At 53.1% G+C, this 18,297-nt stretch overlaps 3 protein-coding genes across 3 annotated transcripts; 1 reads left to right on the top strand and 2 right to left on the bottom strand.

Annotated features, from left to right (window-relative positions):
* Window positions 1-72: 72 nt before the first annotated feature.
* Window positions 73-3,568, bottom strand: SMAC4_04250 (uncharacterized protein). The gene is made up of 3 exons (XM_066090080.1): window positions 3,475-3,568; window positions 2,249-2,730; window positions 73-2,168 (listed from the first exon to the last, which is right to left on the bottom strand). The coding sequence occupies exon 3, from the start codon at window positions 1,982-1,984 to the stop codon at window positions 374-376; it is 1,611 nt and encodes a 536-aa protein (XP_065945632.1). The 5' UTR covers window positions 1,985-2,168; window positions 2,249-2,730; window positions 3,475-3,568; the 3' UTR covers window positions 73-373.
* A 1,866-nt stretch (window positions 3,569-5,434) lies between these two features.
* On the bottom strand, window positions 5,435-8,942 carry SMAC4_04251 (uncharacterized protein; the record flags this gene model as incomplete). Its single annotated transcript, XM_066090081.1, has 5 exons — window positions 5,435-8,192; window positions 8,246-8,344; window positions 8,428-8,545; window positions 8,611-8,705; window positions 8,766-8,942. The coding sequence occupies 5 exons, from the start codon at window positions 8,940-8,942 to the stop codon at window positions 6,309-6,311; spliced, it is 2,373 nt and encodes a 790-aa protein (XP_065945631.1). The 3' UTR covers window positions 5,435-6,308.
* Window positions 8,943-10,918: 1,976 nt separating this feature from the next.
* Window positions 10,919-18,013, top strand: SMAC4_04252 (uncharacterized protein; the record flags this gene model as incomplete). Its single annotated transcript, XM_003350900.2, has 2 exons — window positions 10,919-16,734; window positions 16,803-18,013. The coding sequence occupies 2 exons, from the start codon at window positions 10,919-10,921 to the stop codon at window positions 17,638-17,640; spliced, it is 6,654 nt and encodes a 2,217-aa protein (XP_003350948.1). The 3' UTR covers window positions 17,641-18,013.
* Between the last annotated feature and the right edge of the window lie 284 nt (window positions 18,014-18,297).

The following is an 18,297-nucleotide window of genomic DNA, read 5'->3' as shown; positions in this document are numbered from 1 at the left end:
GTGTGTGTGGTTGTGGTATCCAAGGTATCTTTATCCAATCCATGATCCATCCAATGCCTATTCGCAATTCCAAATTTCAGAAATTCCAATCCCAAGACCCCAAACCCCAAACCCCGTTTCCTGTGCCCGTTCCGTGTCCTGTACCCATGATTGATTGTAAATTCATCCTAGATCCTGTCCCGTGTCCTGTTCTCGTTCCAGTTCATTACTCCTGACGAGGGAGAGAGAGAGGGAGATGTGAAAAAGGACTTGTTCGGCCTCCCTTAACCACGCCATTGTGGCTATGGCCCCTTTTTCCCAAGATAGCATTATCATCGTCTAAAAACATTAACTGACATGGGTCGTCCAGGTTACTGTACCCGCGACCATCCTTTCACGGCGTATGGCTGACCAGCTCCGTCTTCACCGTGATTGCGTCAGCTACAGCAGGCTGGTCCGTCATCCAGCTCATGTCAAAGTGGCTGCTGTCCGGAAGCGGAGGGTCTACGCTTGTCACATGCCAGTCGCCCTTGCTCAGTCCATCCAATGGGTTTGGGTCGTCCTCGTACATGTTGAAGCTGTCAACAAACTGGCTACTGCTGCCATTGTCGCTATCAGCCCCCGAAGCCATGGGCCCGGCTCCCCCGGATGATCCCGATGCGTTGGGTTGCCATGCGCTCTGTGTCGATGAGGTGGTTACCTGCGTCATGACGCTTTTTTTGTTATCACCGCCGCCGCCGCCGTCATTGCCAATCATGCTGTGAATGCCCGCTCCGGCCGAGGTCGTGTACACATTCTCTAGCGATGGGTCGATGCGCGGCTCGTCGAGCATATGGTACTTGTGCTCGTGGTGGTAGGGATCGTACTTCTGCTCGTGTTGCGAGTCTTGACTATGATGGTGGTACTTTTGCTCCAGATGCGCATCATACTTCTGCTCATGCTGGTGGTCGTAGTGCTCCTGCTTCAACAGCTGTGATTGCTGCGCTGGGAGGTCGTACTGCGGCGGACTGGCCGTGAAGTGATCGGTAAACATGGGCTGGTAGCTGTACTGGCTCAGGCTGTGCGCCTCGGCCTTGGACATCGATAACCCGTGGGAGTGTCCTCCAGAGTAGGCCATGGTCGGCGATGGCGTCCTACGCATTACAATATCCTCAACCGACATGCCATGATGGAGATGTCTCGGCGGCGTGTGCACCTGCGCCTCATAGTACGACCCGTCCCGCAGCGCCCCGGTGTGCGGCTCATACGGCGCCGGCATGGCCTTGCCCGGGTTGGAATACTCAAAGGCGGACCGGTGCCCGGCGAAAGCGGCCATGGTGTTATAGTTGCTCGCCGGGTACCCATAAGGCGGATAGGTCAAGCGGCCCATGACATACTGCGGATGATCGTCAAAGTCATCGCTGGACGCCCTGGTCATCGAGCGAGCGCGCGTGAGCGCTCGCGACCGCATGTTGCCTGTTGGGTCCCATTCGGGGTCCGAACACTCGCTCTCGTTGCCGTCCTTGTACTTGGGCGCCTTGGACGGCTTGGTGGGCGTGAACTTGTAGTCGGGAAAGGCCAGTTGGTGGTTCTCGCGTTCCTTCTCCGCCCACGCCTTGAACTGCTCCCGCACCTGCTCCGGCTCCATCGGCCAGCTCATGCCGCACACCCGAGACACCACCTGGTGATTGTGCTCGTCCGCCCAGCCCTTGGCCACGCCCTGGTACGTCTTGCGGTACAGCATGAATGCGTTCATCGGCCGCTTGACTTTGCCCGGGTTCTTGCCGCTTTCCACCTCCCGTTGTCGCGCCTCCTTCGCTCGGTTCACGTATTCCTCCATATTGGTGATCACCAGGTCTTCGGGAACCTTTTGCTGGCTTAGGGGCTTGTCGAGCAACAGGGCTGCCACTTTACCTTCGAGCTTCTTCGATTCCGCTGTCGACTTCTTTTTCCTTGGCGCCTTCTTCTCGATCTTGGAGCTGCGGGTCAGATTCCTGAGGGGGGAATTCCTGATTTTGCTGTTCATAAGCTCGGCATGTCGTGCCGGTGTTGGTGGGGACGTCGCCGGAGTGCTGTAGGGCTGAAAGGGGGTACGATACCACGTTAGCGTCCACTCACAACCCCAGTTCAAGCCAGATCGGGAAAGAGTTTACCTCGGGGATGGGGCCATATGGGCTGTTGCCCTGCCCGTACAACTGGTTGTGATATTGCTGGATTTCCCAACATCATGTCAGCTTATCATGGATACAGGACCGCCACGAGGGGCGGGGAGATGTGATGTCTATCTTACAGGCTGGACACTGATGGCACGCTGGTACTGTTGTTGAAGCCCGGTGTCGAAGCTTTGAGAGTGTGATAAAGGATGGGGAACTGGTGTTCCGTATCTCGTCCCTGGTTGCGAGTGTGTCTGGAAGGGCACTGTTGGCGCCATGTTGTCCAACAATTGTGAGGGAAAGGTCATTGGGTGATGTTGTTGAACATAGTCATGATGAAGACTTATCCCCGAAGGGGCAGGGGAAGGTGGTGTGCGCCTATCCATTGCGAGGGTCGATGTCGTTGTTTGGTACTCTTGGTTCATGAGGACGTCTCGTTTCCGGGGTCGATTATGCCGTCGCCGTCTTCTTCTTCTTCTTCTGAAGCAAGGGACTATCTGAGACCAGCTTGCTCTTGTTGATATCAAGGCTTGTTGTCGTTGTTGTTGTTGTTGTTGTTGTTGTTGTTGTTGTTGTTGTTGTTGTTGTTGTTGTTGTTGTTGTTGTTGTTGTTGTTGTCCTAGTGGATGACTCGTGGAGTGGATGACCAAAGAGGAAGTGATCCCGTTACTTTGGTACCGGAACAGGAGTGATATATATCGAGCTGTTTCGGGCTTTTTGACATGAGCAAAGCGAAGAGTTGTTGCAACTGCTCGTTTCCTGGCAAGGATGAGATGCCTTTCCTATCTGTCTCTTCTCTGTTCTCTTTACAAACAAGCCCTGTTTTTCCCAATCGGAATTCTCTCTCAGGTTGGAAGAAATGTCGGGCTTCTTGGATGCCGATGGAGAAGGAGATGTCGATGTGGTGCGTCCGTCTGTTCGAACACCTTTACCGCTGTTTTCCAACCACTCCCGGAACTCCTACCCGGTCTTGCAGGACGATGCAGATGCAAAAGCTGTCTGGGATGTTGTCTCTGGGGTGGTTCGCGTTGTGTGCTGGAAGAGATTGCGGTACCTATCCTCCTTTCTTTGTTTGTGAGAGCTCGACCGCAGGACAGACACAGGTCGGTGCGTATGGGAGAGAAGTGGCCGGATGCTTGTTGACCGGCTGTGATCTGGGTCTCCCGCGCTCTGGATGATATGGGAGGAAAAAGGGGTTGCAAGGAGAGACTACCTTTGTTGGCTTGGACAGAGCAGCACTCTTTTGATGGGGCACACACGAGGAGAAAGAAGAAAGGCGGGGAGACCAAGAGCATGTATTTATTCATGACTTCTTTATTAGACATTGTTAGTTGCTGGAGGTGCGGTTGGTCTACGATCGTACTTGTTGCCGCATCCAGGAGAACGCTGCTTTCGGAAGAGCCACCTGGGCGAAGTCCAGGGAACTCTGCTGGGAGAGCAACCACGGGCAGCATCATGGGGATGGGGGGCTAACGGGGGTGCGGCTGCCGTGTGGGAGCGAGTTGCTCTTACGGAGACCTGGCAAACCTGACGTACCCGTGCCCAGGGAAGGGATCTGAATGAGAAGAAGCGGTAGCTACCTGGGAATGATCCATGGTCATGTCTATTTCCAGAGGCACTGAGCCGTTGTGTCACAGGGATCGCAGAGCCTCGACCAACTGTTCTTGGCCGGTCCCGGATTCCGGGGAGCAGACAAGCTGTAGGGTTAGTGAGCCGGCAGCAAAAACTTCCAAGGGGAGGGATGTGATGGCAGATTTGGGGAGAGAACCCTTTTCGTGCCAGTGAAGCTCTAGATCCTACAGTCTCTCTGGGGTCCCTGGCCATCGACTGTTTGGTTCTGCTCCACGGGTTCAAGCACCCAGCCGACGAAACGAACGCCGCAACCATCTACAGGGCTTTTCCGTCCTAGGGAACTGAGAGTGTCCCAATTTTTAAAGTGGCATACAGTGGTCGGAAGAGGGGCTTGAATACGGTGCGGCTTCTACAAACTACAGTACGCTCGCAGGTGCGGCAAGTGGGAAAACTGAGAGTGTTCACCGAAAAGAGAGGGCGGGCTTGCTTGGTTGAGGGTCCAAAAGTGTTTCGACTGGAATGTGCCGGCAACTCCCGGAAACGGCATGAGCAGGTACTTAGTGACCTGTCGCTAAGGGACCTTCATGGCGTTGCGGCTTTCTTTCATCGGAGAAAGTGTTACATCCAGATCCGGGGAGCGGGCTAACAAGGTTGCTGCTATCTCTCTTCTTGAGTGTCGACTCCCCAATCTACGTCCCGTGGTTGGCACATGACTGGCGTTGGGCGCGGTCATCAGTTGCAGCTCTTTTTGCCAAGGTCAAGATCAGGGAAGGGAGGGATGGTTCTATACGCCCTAGAACCCCAGGGATGGAGGCTGAGAAGAATACCAGAATTTGTGGTATTATAATTATTTTTTGATCCTTCCCGCTATGCTGTGTATGCAAGCCGGGCAAGCCATGTAAGCCAAGTTTGCATCCCAGATCTGGCATACAGGGTAGTTAGTATGCATGCCATAAACTACGGTGTAGATGAGGTGTGTAGCCCTGGTGTGTAGGCGGGCTGCATAGATGATGAACCTGCTGCTCTGCTTTCCCGCGGTTGGTGGCGAAGGCACGGAACATGTTGGATATGCATTCTAGTCCACCCTCCCTTCCAACGTGCACAAATAAATCTTCAACTAACAGCGCATGTTGGGCAGTGCGGAATCTGAAATATCTCTGGGCCGCTCTGCTACCGACCCCTGTCGAGGGGAGGCACGGAAGCAAGCAAAGGAAAACTTGGTAGGCAATTTCACTGGAGGGATGTCGATAAACTCCAAAGATGGCGTCGGGTAGCTGCATCACTAGCATTTCCCTTCCAACCCCCTTGCCCATGTCTAAGGCACCGGATTCTAACTCGCTTCTGTTTGGAGCGAACGTCCATCATTGGGGCAAGGCTAACCTTGAAGCCAGAGACTTGGCTTTGAAACCTAAGTGAGGAACTGAAAAGGCGGAAAGGGAGGGGGAGCACGCGACAGATAAAAGGGAAACTAATCATGAATCTGTTTCTGAATGGAGCCAAAAGGGATGATTATACGGTAGCTAGCCAATAGCATAAGCACATGTGAATAGGGTAAGGTGAGCATCTCTTTTCCATCTCAGAAAGATGCCCGGCCTGGCACAAACTCAATGGAGGTGGAAGCACGTAGGATTTCAAGGGCGGTCCCTTTCGTCTAACTCTAGATGCATTCCAGAAAAGAAAAATAAGGGGAACGGGAAATAAGTGATTCAACAAAAGGAACCCAAGTTTGAGATACACGGCATCGTGAAGTCGGACGATAAACATCACGGCAAGTGTCTATCACATACCTCCCAGCTACAGGTGGAGTGGCGCTGGACTAGGGACGGCAGTGGTATCGTGAAGCCCTTGAGAAATATCGACAAAACAAATATCTTTGGAGATCTCATCATCCCAGCCGACCAGGACCCCTGAAATCCACACCCAGCCCAAGGCAGCTGCTCGTGCGAGCTGTCGGCTATGGGGACAATCTATCACTTCTCATCATCCTCTTCACGACAGTTTCAGCAATTTTCATACGTGGTCTCACGACGAACTCTACATCCTCAGCGAGACCATCATCCTGATGAGTTCCACTTGCCGGTAATTCCGGTGTCTGGGACCCAACATGACAGGTAGTTTGGTAATCCCAAGGACTGCCATCATCCTCTTCTCATGACGTCCAATTCATTTTTGTATCTATCCATCTACACTAATGCTGCTGACCTGTGATCTACAGAGAATGACTGCCTGTTCAGATACAAGATGCAAATACTATGCAAGATTTCAACCCTGATGGGCCAATCCCTCGATTTCGACTCTGACAAACACTGTCAAAGAAGACTGACCTCTATCGGTCCCGACCCAAGGGCCCGAGAGGTCACCGCGGACCCTCAGTCTGCGGGAGGCTTTGCTGGGCCCTCGATCGCTTCTTTGTGTGGTTATCGGGCGTCCCTCCAAAGGAAAACAATTGCCGAATGTCGAACGCTACTATTTTATGGCTTCCATGACTTGGCACGAATGGCAGGGCAAAACCAGCCACTAGCTTGTGTTATGTTCATCTGATACTTTTTCTTTTAACATGTGGCCGCGAAGGCAGTCATTCGTCCTTTAGCTGACGATGAATACGACTTAACGCACCAGCACATTCTACGGCTGTGGCTGCGCTTTCGCCGGCTCATCGGGCTTCACCGGCTTCACCGGCGGTGCCAGATTTTGCTGTTGAGGGGTAGGGGCAAAAGCTGCTGAAGGGGGGAAGACTGGGGTGGCGCGACCAGTCCCTGACGGGGAAGCTCCAGCACTGACAGAGCCGTTCACCTGATGGCGCGGCGGTACAGGCGGCGAATGTTTGGTTGGCGATAGCCCTCCACGGGAAGGCGGTAAGGGTGATGACCGGTCCATGGCTCCATTCCGGGCGTGGGGATCGGGTTGCACAGGGGTAAGTTGTGGCAATGGCGTGCTCACTATTCTGGCGCCAGCGGCAGGAGAGCTTTTTGTTCCCAGAGGCGAAGATGGCCGTTGCGGTTGCTTTGACGGAGAGGTCCAACGACCGTTTCCGGCAGGGGGCGGCAACACAGGCAGTGAGCCCTCCTCTCTGAGATGCGCCGAGTTTTCGCGACCAACAGCAGGAAAGGGTGCAGAATGGTCAAATATGCTGTCATATGCTCTCAACTTGCCGGGTGACTGGTTAGGAGGAGACAGAGTGGGATGCGGCGATGAAAATGGGTTCATCTCCCGTCGCCCTGGCGATTTCCCAACAGACCTCGCCGCAGTGACCGGCCTGGCCGTACCCTTCTTCTCACCGGGAAGAGTGGTGGGTTCGGTGCCTGCCTCTTGTTGCTCCGATGGGCTATCCTGAGACCCAGAGCGGGGTTTCTCCTCGCTACTACGATCGGTAGACGATCCAGACACCGCCCGAGCTTTTAGCTCGACAACAAGCTCTGGCCGGTCAGCTTGAGACCGGGAGATGTCACTGGCCGCCTGGTGAGGAGGAGGGGACGATGAAGCATGGCGGTTGACCTTCAGCTTGATGACCCGGGGTTGTTGGGATTTCTCTGCCTCACTTCGGCGGCAAGAGCTGCAGATGAAATGGAAGTCTTCTTGCTCGGCGTCCTGTTCGGCAATACCCAGGCATTTGCTGTGCTGCCAGACATTGCACCTCTCACAGGCAACGCTATGTGTCCCGTCGTCGACCTGCCCATATACACCGCAAATGCAATCGAAGATCCAATCATCTTCCTCATCTTGCAGCTCCTGTAGAGCTCTCCGATTCTTTTCAATCGCTGCTTGTCGGTGCCGCTCCGACATGCGACCGGGCCCTGAGCCGACGGATTTGCTGTCCTCGGACAATTGCGCCAGCTCTTCTTCGGCCTGAAGACGGCGAACTTCTCGCTCTTTCAGTCGTTGTTCTCTTGACATGAGTCGGCGCTCTCTCTCCCTCTCCATCTTGGCTTGCCGTTGCTCTTCTTTTCGCCTGGCAGCCTCCTCTTCTCGGCGCTTGCGTTCCTCTTCCCGGGCCTGCTCTTCCGCCTTCTGTTGCTCTAGCTTGCCGGCAATACGGCTGGATCGTTTGGCGTGCGCCATCTTCTCCAGTGCCTGGAGCTCCTTCTCTCGTTGCAGCTGTTTCCGCTTTTTGGACTCTTCTTGTTTCTCGAGGATGGGGACGAGATGGTCCTGGATTTGTTCGCGCAGGATCTTCTCATTTGGATCCTTGGATCTCTGGATAGTGGCAAGGAATTGACGGACCTCGTCCAAGGAGACCGCGAGGCATTCCCATTTCATTCCGCCAAGGCCGTCGTCTTCAGGCTTATCTGGTTGCCCTGTCACAGAGTCCTCGTCGCCAGCATCGCCATCCTCACTGACCGCTGCCGAGACGCGACGTCTTTTGCTGCTTCGGGAGACGGCCTTGGCCTTTTTGGTATTCTTCTTGGGTTTGGGAGCGGGGGCCGGGGCCTCGGTCAATCGATAGATGCGGTTATCATCTAATACGAAGTAGGTACGATCTTCGCTGTCCCATCCATATGGTTCGATTCGCTAGAGATCTCGTTAGCAAAAAAGCGCTTGTCGAGAAAGGGAAGACTGCGCACCCAATTGGTCTGGTCCATATCTTTTTGCTCCTCTGTCCTCTCGCGAAGTCGCTCGGGGGTACACATGACAAGCTGGCTCATCTGCTGGAGTACACGGATCTAGAGATAGCCCATCATTAGTATCATCTTGAACGGCGAGGAGAGTGGTATCTTGGGAGCTGTCGTTATACACTATTTCATACCTTTGTAAAGACGTCGAAGTCGGCAAACTTGGTAGGCAGATCCTCAGTTCCGAAAGGGTTCTTTTCAGGAGCTTTGGCGAGAAACTGTCTTCGGGTGTATTCTTCGAACACGTCGTGGCTAATTTTGTCTGTAAGCAAACTCGGTGGGACAGATATCGGAGTGTGGAGATTCCGTCGACGTACGTGAGGCCTCGATGGGACGAGAGGAACTTGAGGGTACCGAGGCCAATGTCCTGGAGGACCATTGAGCCTGGCTTTAGACATTCGGCCTCGAGGTCCTGTCGCAATGAACATGTCAGCTCGGAACACCTGCCAATATGTTGGATCTCCTGCCATACCTCGATATCAAGACTGTCGTCCAGCTTGAGCGCCTTTCCGAATAAGAGAATGAACTGGAAAAGATTGGCAAACTGCCACATGTTCCTTATGCGATGGAGTACAGATGGTTCCTTTGGAGGTTGCGCATTGTTGCTGGTGTCGGCCTCTTGGAGGGCCCGCTTCCGCGATATCGGCATCGTGAAGATGGGTCTCGAATGTGCGTCAATGGGTACGGCGATAATTTGGTTTCGTGGTCGAGGAGACGGAAGCGAGGCGTGGTCTCGAAGACCAAGTCGAAGGTTAACGTCGACTCGTTGGGAAGTCGGATCGGCGTCGAAGCTAGTTGCAGAGCTTTTGCTATGGAGATGAATCTGGAGTCGGGGTGATTGGAATTGAATGTTCGGTCGACTTGATGATGGAGATGAATTGGTCGCCTGACAAGAGAGCCGGGAAACTCTTGTGGCGGTGGGCTTGGTGATAAGCACCGGTTGAACTGACGACCAAGTTCAAGTTCCCGTCGCGGCGCGTCTACTGCGTAATAGAATTGAAGTGCTGGGTAGTATGCTGCGCTGCCGTGGCCTGCTACTACGCGGGACCGGGAACTAGGGGCGCGCTTGACGTGCAGTGCGTACCTATGTACACTAGTGGAGGTACGTACCTTTTCTTGTAACCATACATCAAGCAACGGGGCCGGCATTTGATAGCTGGGCCACCCGCTGCGGCAGGCAGAGGGTGGATTTCAACCTGCCAGGCGCAGGGCTGAGAGATCACTTCCACTTTGCTTATGTCATCCATGATTTCTCAGGGATGCCACCATCGTTCATGTTTCACGTTCGGCAGGTGGGGCCTTACTGACTTTAGCGATTCTCGAACTTTTGCACCGCATGCTGTACGCGTATTGTAAATTACCTTGGCAGTTCGTAAACTGGTCGCTGCTGATTCCACTTTGCTGCCCGTTAAAAAAGACGGCAAATCCCCTGATACAAGCACTCCACGACGGTACCTGCCGAACCTGCCTATCACCGGCTCTGTACCTGGGCTGCGCCTGTGGCCGCGCAGCACGCTAGGATGGATTGAGAATGACCGCCAGGAACAGGACGCGGGTCAAAGTGGAATTTGACTTGACGAGTGCTAAGGTTGCCCAGAGACTGCGGCTGGACAGTGGCCCACCGACGGGAACCCCAGGCAGCGTCCACTGTTTGGAATCCCCGGGGCGAGAACGTGACAGAGGAGCTTCCACTTCCACCACTTCGACGCTGAACATGGACTTCTAGAATCGATGAACATCGTCTTCCCCTCGACATCTAAAAAGTATCCTCAGCCAGGCTGACCTCACACCCTCCCAATCAACATCGTCAGGACATCATCCCCGCAAACAGCCGCACAACTACGGACCCTGTCGTCGCAAGCATTGCTTTGGCCTTGTTATTTGCCCGTTCTTTTTTTGTTTAAACACACTCCAACAATATCCACGTTCAGTCACAACCCGGACCCTCAAACCAGCTTAGTCGCATAACACATAGAGAGGAAAAAGAGAGAGCCCCGCGCTCACCATCCTATTTATCCTACTTGTCGCTCGTTACATTTACTCTATACCTGGTGGTCTACACTTCCGCTTTCATACTATTTCTGCGATTCCTGCGATTCCAACTGCCACATCCAGCTGGTGCCCCCTGACTGCGCCCCTCGTTGCCCTGCTTTCCGCGATACTCAATTCCTCGACCTCTGCGCATATCTTGTCGAACTACGCCTTTGACTAGCCCACGAGCAACCGAACGATCGACCGAGCAATCGAGAATATCCACCGAGCCGTCGAGCAATTATTACATTCGTTTTCCCGGGCCGCCGTCCTCCCCAAGGGAACCCATACCGTTAAGCCGATCCTTCAAGACCTACGGCAGTTGTCGGGAGACGGGAACATTGCTACATTCGATATCGCCCCGACCAGTGCGCCTTGCCATTGCTACGTAGCCGTCAGCTTCGTCCGACTTCAAGCGCGCAGGTCCATGGCTGCCACGCCAGCTCAAGGTCCCTCGGTTCTCATATAATGCTGGCTCAAAAGTCTTGACATTACATGTTCCAAGTGCCGTGGCGTGTTGCGCTGAGCTTTACAAAAGGGGGTGTTCTACTCAGAGGCTGCCCAGAAATCATACAGAAACTCTGATCTGTCAAAATGAGCGACCATAAATCAACTTCGCCCCGACGGGGTTCGGTGTCCTCTACTTCCCACCAGCAGTCCATTCCATTACGCGATCTACGGCCGGTTCCAGAGGGACAAGAGGGCGGCGGTGGAAGGACTAGCGAAACCAACGATAACGTCCGCAACTCGGAAGCCGGACTTCAGATGCCCTCACCTTCAACTGCTCCCATGTCCGCCAACCTTCCTGGGCTCTCAACATATTGGGAGCACCCCTATCCGTCCGGCCGCGACGACCGAAGCGCCGCTGATTCGCCAATCGACCATATGGCACTTCAGTTCGCCCTACCTCCGAATATTTCTGGCCATGGTCATGAGCTGCCCCCTTCAGCTTCCTATATGCCTAGTGCCAGTGATCCTTACAGTGTACCTCACCCCTATTATGAGGAGCGTACCGATACGGATTCCTTAGAGTCGGATAGTGTTCCTCTGAAGCCGGCAGCCCAGCCCATCGGTCGCTTGGACGCCCCGGAAGGAGATGCAGCACCAAGGGATAGTTTCCAGACTGTCTCTGATCTGGGTAATGGTTCCTCGCGACCTCGCAATACCATGCTTGGTTTTGATCTGGAAAACAACTTCACCGCGGACCGTCACCGGAGCTTTGGAGACAGTTTGGTTCCCGATGATAGACGCCGATCTCGGTCCCTATCAACAAGCGGCGCTTTGTCGAGGGCAGGTTCCATTATGAGGGCCATGTCTCAGCGTGTAGTCATGATCAGTGGAGAGGGTGACTTGATTGACCAGCAAACACAACGGGACCGCTCACGCTCGCCGAGTATGGAACGCCCACGGCCGGGCCACGCATCAGGCCCCATGCTGGTTGACACCTCATATCCGTCACAAACAGGACAAACTCCCACCGAAAAGCGGCCCGAATCGCATCATGCTTATCCAGAGCAGCACCCAGCCTTCAGGCCTCGGTCACGCGATCCTAGGAACAATCCGCTCAAGGGCAAGTCGCTGGGAATATTCCCACCTGATAATCCACTGCGCTTATGGCTCTGCGATCTGTTGGTCAACCCATGGGCCGAGCCATTTATTCTTGTCTTAATCGTCCTTCAAGCCGTCCTACTTGCTGTCGAGGCCGCACCCGATGTGTTCTCTGATGGAAACGGCCGCCCTGAGCGCTGGGGTAGCACCAGGATAGACTGGGCCATATTTGTCCTGTTTGTCATCTTCACGATCGAACTCATAGCAAGAATTATTGTGTCTGGCTTCATCATCAACGCCCCTGAATATGAAGAAGCCAAGAACAAACGCCGCTTTCGCGAAAGGATGGCCGAACAGTATCGCGTCATCTTCCGGCCTCAGCGTCAAAGATCGGTCCGTCAACCCCAACCCCGACCAGAACATTTTGAGCCTGCTCCGTTTACAAGATCCTTTACCATGGCCCAAAGTCAAATCCAAACGCTGGAAGATCAACAGCGTCGCCATCTGGCTCGCCGTGCATTCCTACGCCATGGCTTCAACAGGTTAGACTTCGTAGCCGTTGTCTCCTTCTGGATATCATTCGTGTTAGGCGTCACTGGTCTTGAGAGCAAGCACCATATGTACGTCTTCCGCATGCTGAGCTGCTTGCGCATCATTCGATTACTTGCTCTTACGAAGGGCAATTTGATCATTTTGCGAAGTTTAAAGAAGGCCGCGCCTTTGCTCGTTCGAGTGTCCTTCTTGATGGGGTTCTTCTGGCTTCTCTTCGCCATCATTGGCGTTCAGAGTTTTAAGTCTAGTCTGAGTCGTCAATGTCTTTGGATAGATCCAGATCATCCTACCGACTTTCAAGCAGCCTATACGCCCGACTCTGCTTTCTGCGGAGGCCATATCGACAACGCCACTGGTGAAACCATGCCTTGGGTTTATAGCGACGAAAAGGAGTCGTTAACTGATTTGAAGAACGGGACTTTGCGTGCCAAGGGCTTCATATGTCCGAGAGGGTCCATATGTATCCGGCAAGAAAATCCCTTCAATGGAACGGTCAACTTCGATGACATCGGCCATTCTCTTGAGCTTGTGTTTGTCATCATGAGCGCCAACACTTTTTCGGACCTGATGTACTACACCATTAGCTCGGATTTCCTCCCGTCCGCCCTCTTTTATGGTGCTGGCATTATCATCATGATGCTTTGGATGACCAATTTGCTAATTGCCGTCATCACGTCGTCGTTTCAAGTCATCCGAGAAGAGTCCAAGGCTAGCGCTTTTACTGCGGATGAACCTCCTGGCATGGTTGCATCTCGAGTTGACGATGCCATGCGTAGACCGACATTGCTGCAAAGGATATACAATAGGACAAAGCCTTTGTGGATTTTGATCGTTGCTTTTGGACTTCTGGCACAGTCTCTCCGCAGCGCCAGGATGAGGTCAGGCCGAGAGCGTTTCGTCAATATAGCAGAGCCTGTGGTCACCCTTCTGCTAGACGTCGAAATCATCATCCGCTTGGCTGCGGACATCCGAGGCTTCCACCGTAGGAAACGGAACCTTGTTGACCTTGGGCTTGCTGTGGCCACCTCGATTATCCTCATCCCCCCTATCCGGAATTCTGGCCAAGTCTACAATTGGCTTACCGCATTCCAGATCCTGCGAGTCTACCGCGTGGTCATGGTCATTCCCATGACAAGGAAATTGATTCGGCTTGTTCTCGGAAACGTGACTGGTATCGGTAACCTGATGTCTTTTGTCTTTCTCATCACTTTTTTGATGGCCATCTTCGCGGCGCAATTGTTCCGTGGAGAGTTGCCGAGATATGATGATGACGGGGAGCCGATCAGGATTCCGTTTAACACCATTTACAACTGTTTCCTCGGAATGTATCAGGTTCTATCCAGTGAGAACTGGACCGACATTCTTTACAGCGTCACTGCCGCCACCCACCATCTGCACACTGCTTGGATTGGCGCCATTTTCCTCGTCGGCTGGTTCATTCTCGCTTACTTCATTCTCATCAATATGTTCATTGCCGTTATTCAAGAAAACTTTGACGTCGGAGAGGATGTCAAGCGTCTTGAACAGGTCAAGGCATTCCTCCAGCGCAAAGAGCTGGGTCATTCTGCTTCGAGCAACCTAGCATTATCAAAAGTTTTGAATTTTGGCCGGTCAAAAAAACAGAGGGACCCGCTCGACTATGGCCCTGCTATGATGGAGATGCTTCTGAAAGAGGCTGTGGTACACGACTTCCTTGACGACGACATTGACCCTCTCCAGCAAAGCGGCCCCGATGGTCAGCCAACTTCCCAGCTGGGTAGTAGTAAAACCATGCAATATGATGGCGTCACCCCCGGGATACTCTCCGCTGCTTGGGGAAAATTCGTGTCGCTGTTCACTAGCCGTGAGCCCAACCCTTTCTACTCAAACGTCAATCTAGATGGGCTAGGTGAGAATCTCGATCCACGGACTATGGCAGCCCAGGCGATGAATGCCACAAAGCGCCGCGCGAGGGCACAGAGAGAGTACCTGATGCGCCACCCCAACTACAACAAATCGCTATTCATTTTCACACCCAAAAATCCCATACGACGTCTTTGCCAACGCCTGGTCGGCCCTGGTCGGGGAACTGAGCGAGCTGAGGGAGACGCCCCTAATACGTATGCGTGGTACACCTTCTCGACTCTTATCTATGCGGCCATTGTGGCCATGGTGGTGCTGGCTTGCATTACCACACCCCTGTACCAAAAGGAATATTTCGAAAAGTACGGCAAAACGGCGTTCAACTGGTTCGTCTGGGCAGACACGGGGTTTGCTATTGTCTTCACCGTTGAAGCTCTCATCAAAGTCATCGCAGATGGCTTCCTTTGGACACCAAATGCGTACTTCCGCAGCACTTGGGGTGTGATTGACGCCATTGTGCTAATCACTCTTTGGATCAACGTCATCACTCTATTTACCCGAAATGGAGCCGTGTCTAGAGCTGTGGGCGCCTTTAAAGCACTAAGGGCCCTGCGCCTGCTCAACATCAGCGAAAGTGCAAGGGACACTTTCCACTCTCTCCTTATTGTCGGCGGGTGGAAGATCTTGAGCGCTGCTTTCGTTTCCATTTCCCTCCTTATTCCCTTTGCTATTTACGGTGTCAACCTTTTCCACGGTAAACTGCTTTCATGCAACGACAGCTCGGAGGGAATAGTCAGACTGGATGACTGCTTTGGTGAATGGAACAGCACTCCTTACAACAACGACTGGCCCGTTCTGGCTCCGAGATCAGTCTCGAACCCATACTTCAGCTTTGACGATTTCGGCTCGTCTCTGTTCATTCTTTTCCAGATTGTGAGCCAGGAGGGCTGGGTCGACGTGTCCTTCGCTCTTCAAGCCATTACCGACAGGGGTTTGCAGCCACAGTCCGAGGCTCCCTTCAATGGCCAGGGAAATGCGTTGTTCCTGGTCGTCTTCAACCTATTGGCGACAGTCTTTGTGTTGACGCTTTTTATCTCCGTCTTCATGAGAAACTATACTGAACAGACAGGTGTTGCTTTTCTGACTGCCGAGCAAAGATCCTGGCTCGAGCTGCGGAAGCTTCTCCGCCAAATCTCGCCGTCAAAAAGCTCATACGACGAGAGCAAGAACAAGTGGAAGATATGGTGTCACAAACGTGCCATCGAGAAGCGCGGGAAATGGTATGTAGCCATCACAAGCGTTCTGGTCTTCCATCTCGTCCTCCTTCTCGCCGAATTCTACAGCGAGCCAGATTGGTGGACAAACACCAGAGACGCCGTGTTCTTACTCTTCACTCTCATCTACATCGCCAACATCGTGATTCGGATCGTGGGGCTTGGCTGGAGCCGCTTCCGCAAGAGTTCTTGGGACATGTTCTCCCTCGTCACTGTTACGGGTGCATTCGCCACAACGATTCTCTTCATGACCAACACGAAGCTGGACACGTACATTCAGTTACACAAATTCTTTCTGGTGGCGATTGTCCTAATGCTCATTCCCCGGAATGATGCTCTCGACCAGCTGTTCAAGACAGCTGCCGCCAGCCTGACAACTATCGGAAGCCTGTTGGCCACATGGCTCGTCTTCTTCCTGGTGTTTGCGATTGCACTTACACAGACGTTCAGTCTCACCCGCTTCGGAGAGGAAACTGATTACAATATCAACCTCCGCACGGTGCCGAATGCCCTCATCCTACTCTTCCGGTTCAGTTGCGGAGAGGGTTGGAATGCGGTTATGGAAGACTTTGCAAAGATCAAACCGCCGCTTTGTGTTGAGGGCGTTGAGTTCTCCGACAGCGATTGCGGTAGCACCGCGTGGGCGCGTGCTCTTTTCATCGCGTGGAACATCATCAGCATGTACATCTTTGTGAACTTGTTCGTTTCGCTGATTTACGAAAGTTTCTCGTACGTGTACCAGCGGACAAGCGGGCTTGCCATGGTGGATCGGGACGAAATTCGACGCTTCAAGGAAGCCTGGCGCAGTGTTGACCCTGCAGGAACTGGGTTCATCAGTAAGGAGGCGTTCCCCCGCCTCCTCGGTGAGCTATCCGGCGTGTTCGAGATGCGCATTTATGACAGCCGTGACTCGGTGCGCCAAATCCTCGAAGACGTTCGTGGTGAGGATACGTCAAGCATCAGACATGCCTCTATCATCAGTACCACGCAGTTTCAAACCAGCTTGGATCTCAAAAAGCTGAACGAGAGAATATCACAAATCGATGTCTCCAAGGTGAAGGAACGCAGACGACGGTATAACATCTTCTTTGAGGAAGTTATGGTATCTGCGGATTCGGAGAGGGGCATCTCCTTTACCGCTGTTCTTATGATTCTCGCACATTACAAGATCATTAACGACAGCAAGAGCTTACGGTATGTATTTGACTCCATAAGGCGAGCAAAATACCCAACGAGTTGCTGACAAATGCTTCTTTTTACAGTCTCGAGGAATTCCTTCGTCGCCGCGCACGTCTCCAGCGCGTTGATGAAGCAGTACAGCGCCGCATCGTCCTCGGTTTCTTCGACATGATTTACTACTCTCGCAAGTTCAAACGCCACATGGAGGTCAAGCGGTCAGCTCGGCTCACGGCGATTCCACAGCTTGGCGTGCCAGAAATATACGTTGATAATGATCAACAATCAGACAATGAACAGCAAAACAGGGAGAGCAACGGTAACAACAGCGCGAGGGCCAGCGGCAGCGGTGCAGCTGGCGGTACGAATCCTTTCGAATCCAGCTCCACGAATCCATTCGGCTCTGGTTCCACTGCACTAAGTCCCGGCGGGGCCGCATCCTTCTTGTCGGCAGACGACGCTCGCGCTCATCACCGCAGCTGGTCCGGGGTGAGCGCTGATCTCTCGTCTTTCGATACCTCGTACGGCCATCCACTCGCGGGCCCCCGGGCGAATAAGTCATCCAACTCTGCATCACATCGCAACACGCACGCCTACAGCTTCGAATTGCACGACTCTCTAGGCGTCGGAGGAGGAAACGCGCCTTCGCCTGGTGGCTGGGGCGGCGGGTCAGGGACGATGGGCAGCATGGGACTGAGCCCAGGTGGTGCTCTTGATGATAACAACGGCGGAATAAGTCCTGGCGGTAATTCGAAGCGCGGAAGCTCCGTCAGTCCCGCGCAGCTCAGCTCGATGTTGGATGATTCTGTATGGGTGGCCAGCATTCGAAGGAGCGCGACGATGAGACGGGGCCAGAATAATACGGATTGGGGAGGAGGGGGGACAGGGAGAAGTTCTGGGGGAGGATACTCGGGGGCTTATTGAATGACTTGAATATCTGAAAGACGACGAGAGGTTATGGGGAAAGAAGATCTCTGACTATTATTATTTCCATTTGTGCATACATGTTGCGTCTTCTTATGATCAAGCAAGCCGAGGCGTTGCGTAGTTGTTTCTTGATTTCCTTTTGTTGCAACTCAAGACGCTTTTTCTTTTGTCATTTGACGACTTCAATGCTCTTCCTCCTTCCCGTTGCCATACATACTATTGTTACATTGTTATTGACGGTAGACATGGAAGGGAACATTTTGAATATTTCAGATAGATATTGATGGGGTGGAAAACATGGAGTCACGGGCTGTAAGAGAAACAATGTTCAGTAATGCTAAACAATAAACCGTGGGGTTGCTCAAGGTTGTGATGTTACGCAGTGATGCACACGCACGAGGGAGGTGGCTTAGGTTATGCCTTCGGAAACATGTCCGACACCGAGTTTCTAATGTTCTACCGTCACGAATTAAGGCTCTGATCAGATGGCAAGAAAACTTTGAAAAGAACTGAGGGAAAAAGGTGAGCGTGGATGGGTAGCACTGACAGAGGCGAGGGTGAGGTCGTTCGTGATGTCCCTTGTGAAACACATGCTAGCGTCGCTCTGTCAACACCACTGAAACCGCTCAAACGTGCGCCGTCCCCACTTGATGT

This window comes from Sordaria macrospora, chromosome 1, assembly GCF_033870435.1.
Source record: "Sordaria macrospora chromosome 1, complete sequence".
Lineage (NCBI taxonomy): Eukaryota > Fungi > Ascomycota > Sordariomycetes > Sordariales > Sordariaceae > Sordaria > Sordaria macrospora.
The sequence above is the reverse complement of the archived record's forward strand: the minus strand, read 5'-3'. Positions and strand labels throughout refer to the sequence as shown.

What these genes read in the sequence shown, in the direction of transcription:
- SMAC4_04250 (XM_066090080.1), bottom strand. Translation starts at nt 1,984, where the DNA reads ATGAACAGCAAAATCAGGAATTCCCCCCTCAGGAATCTGACCCGCAGC.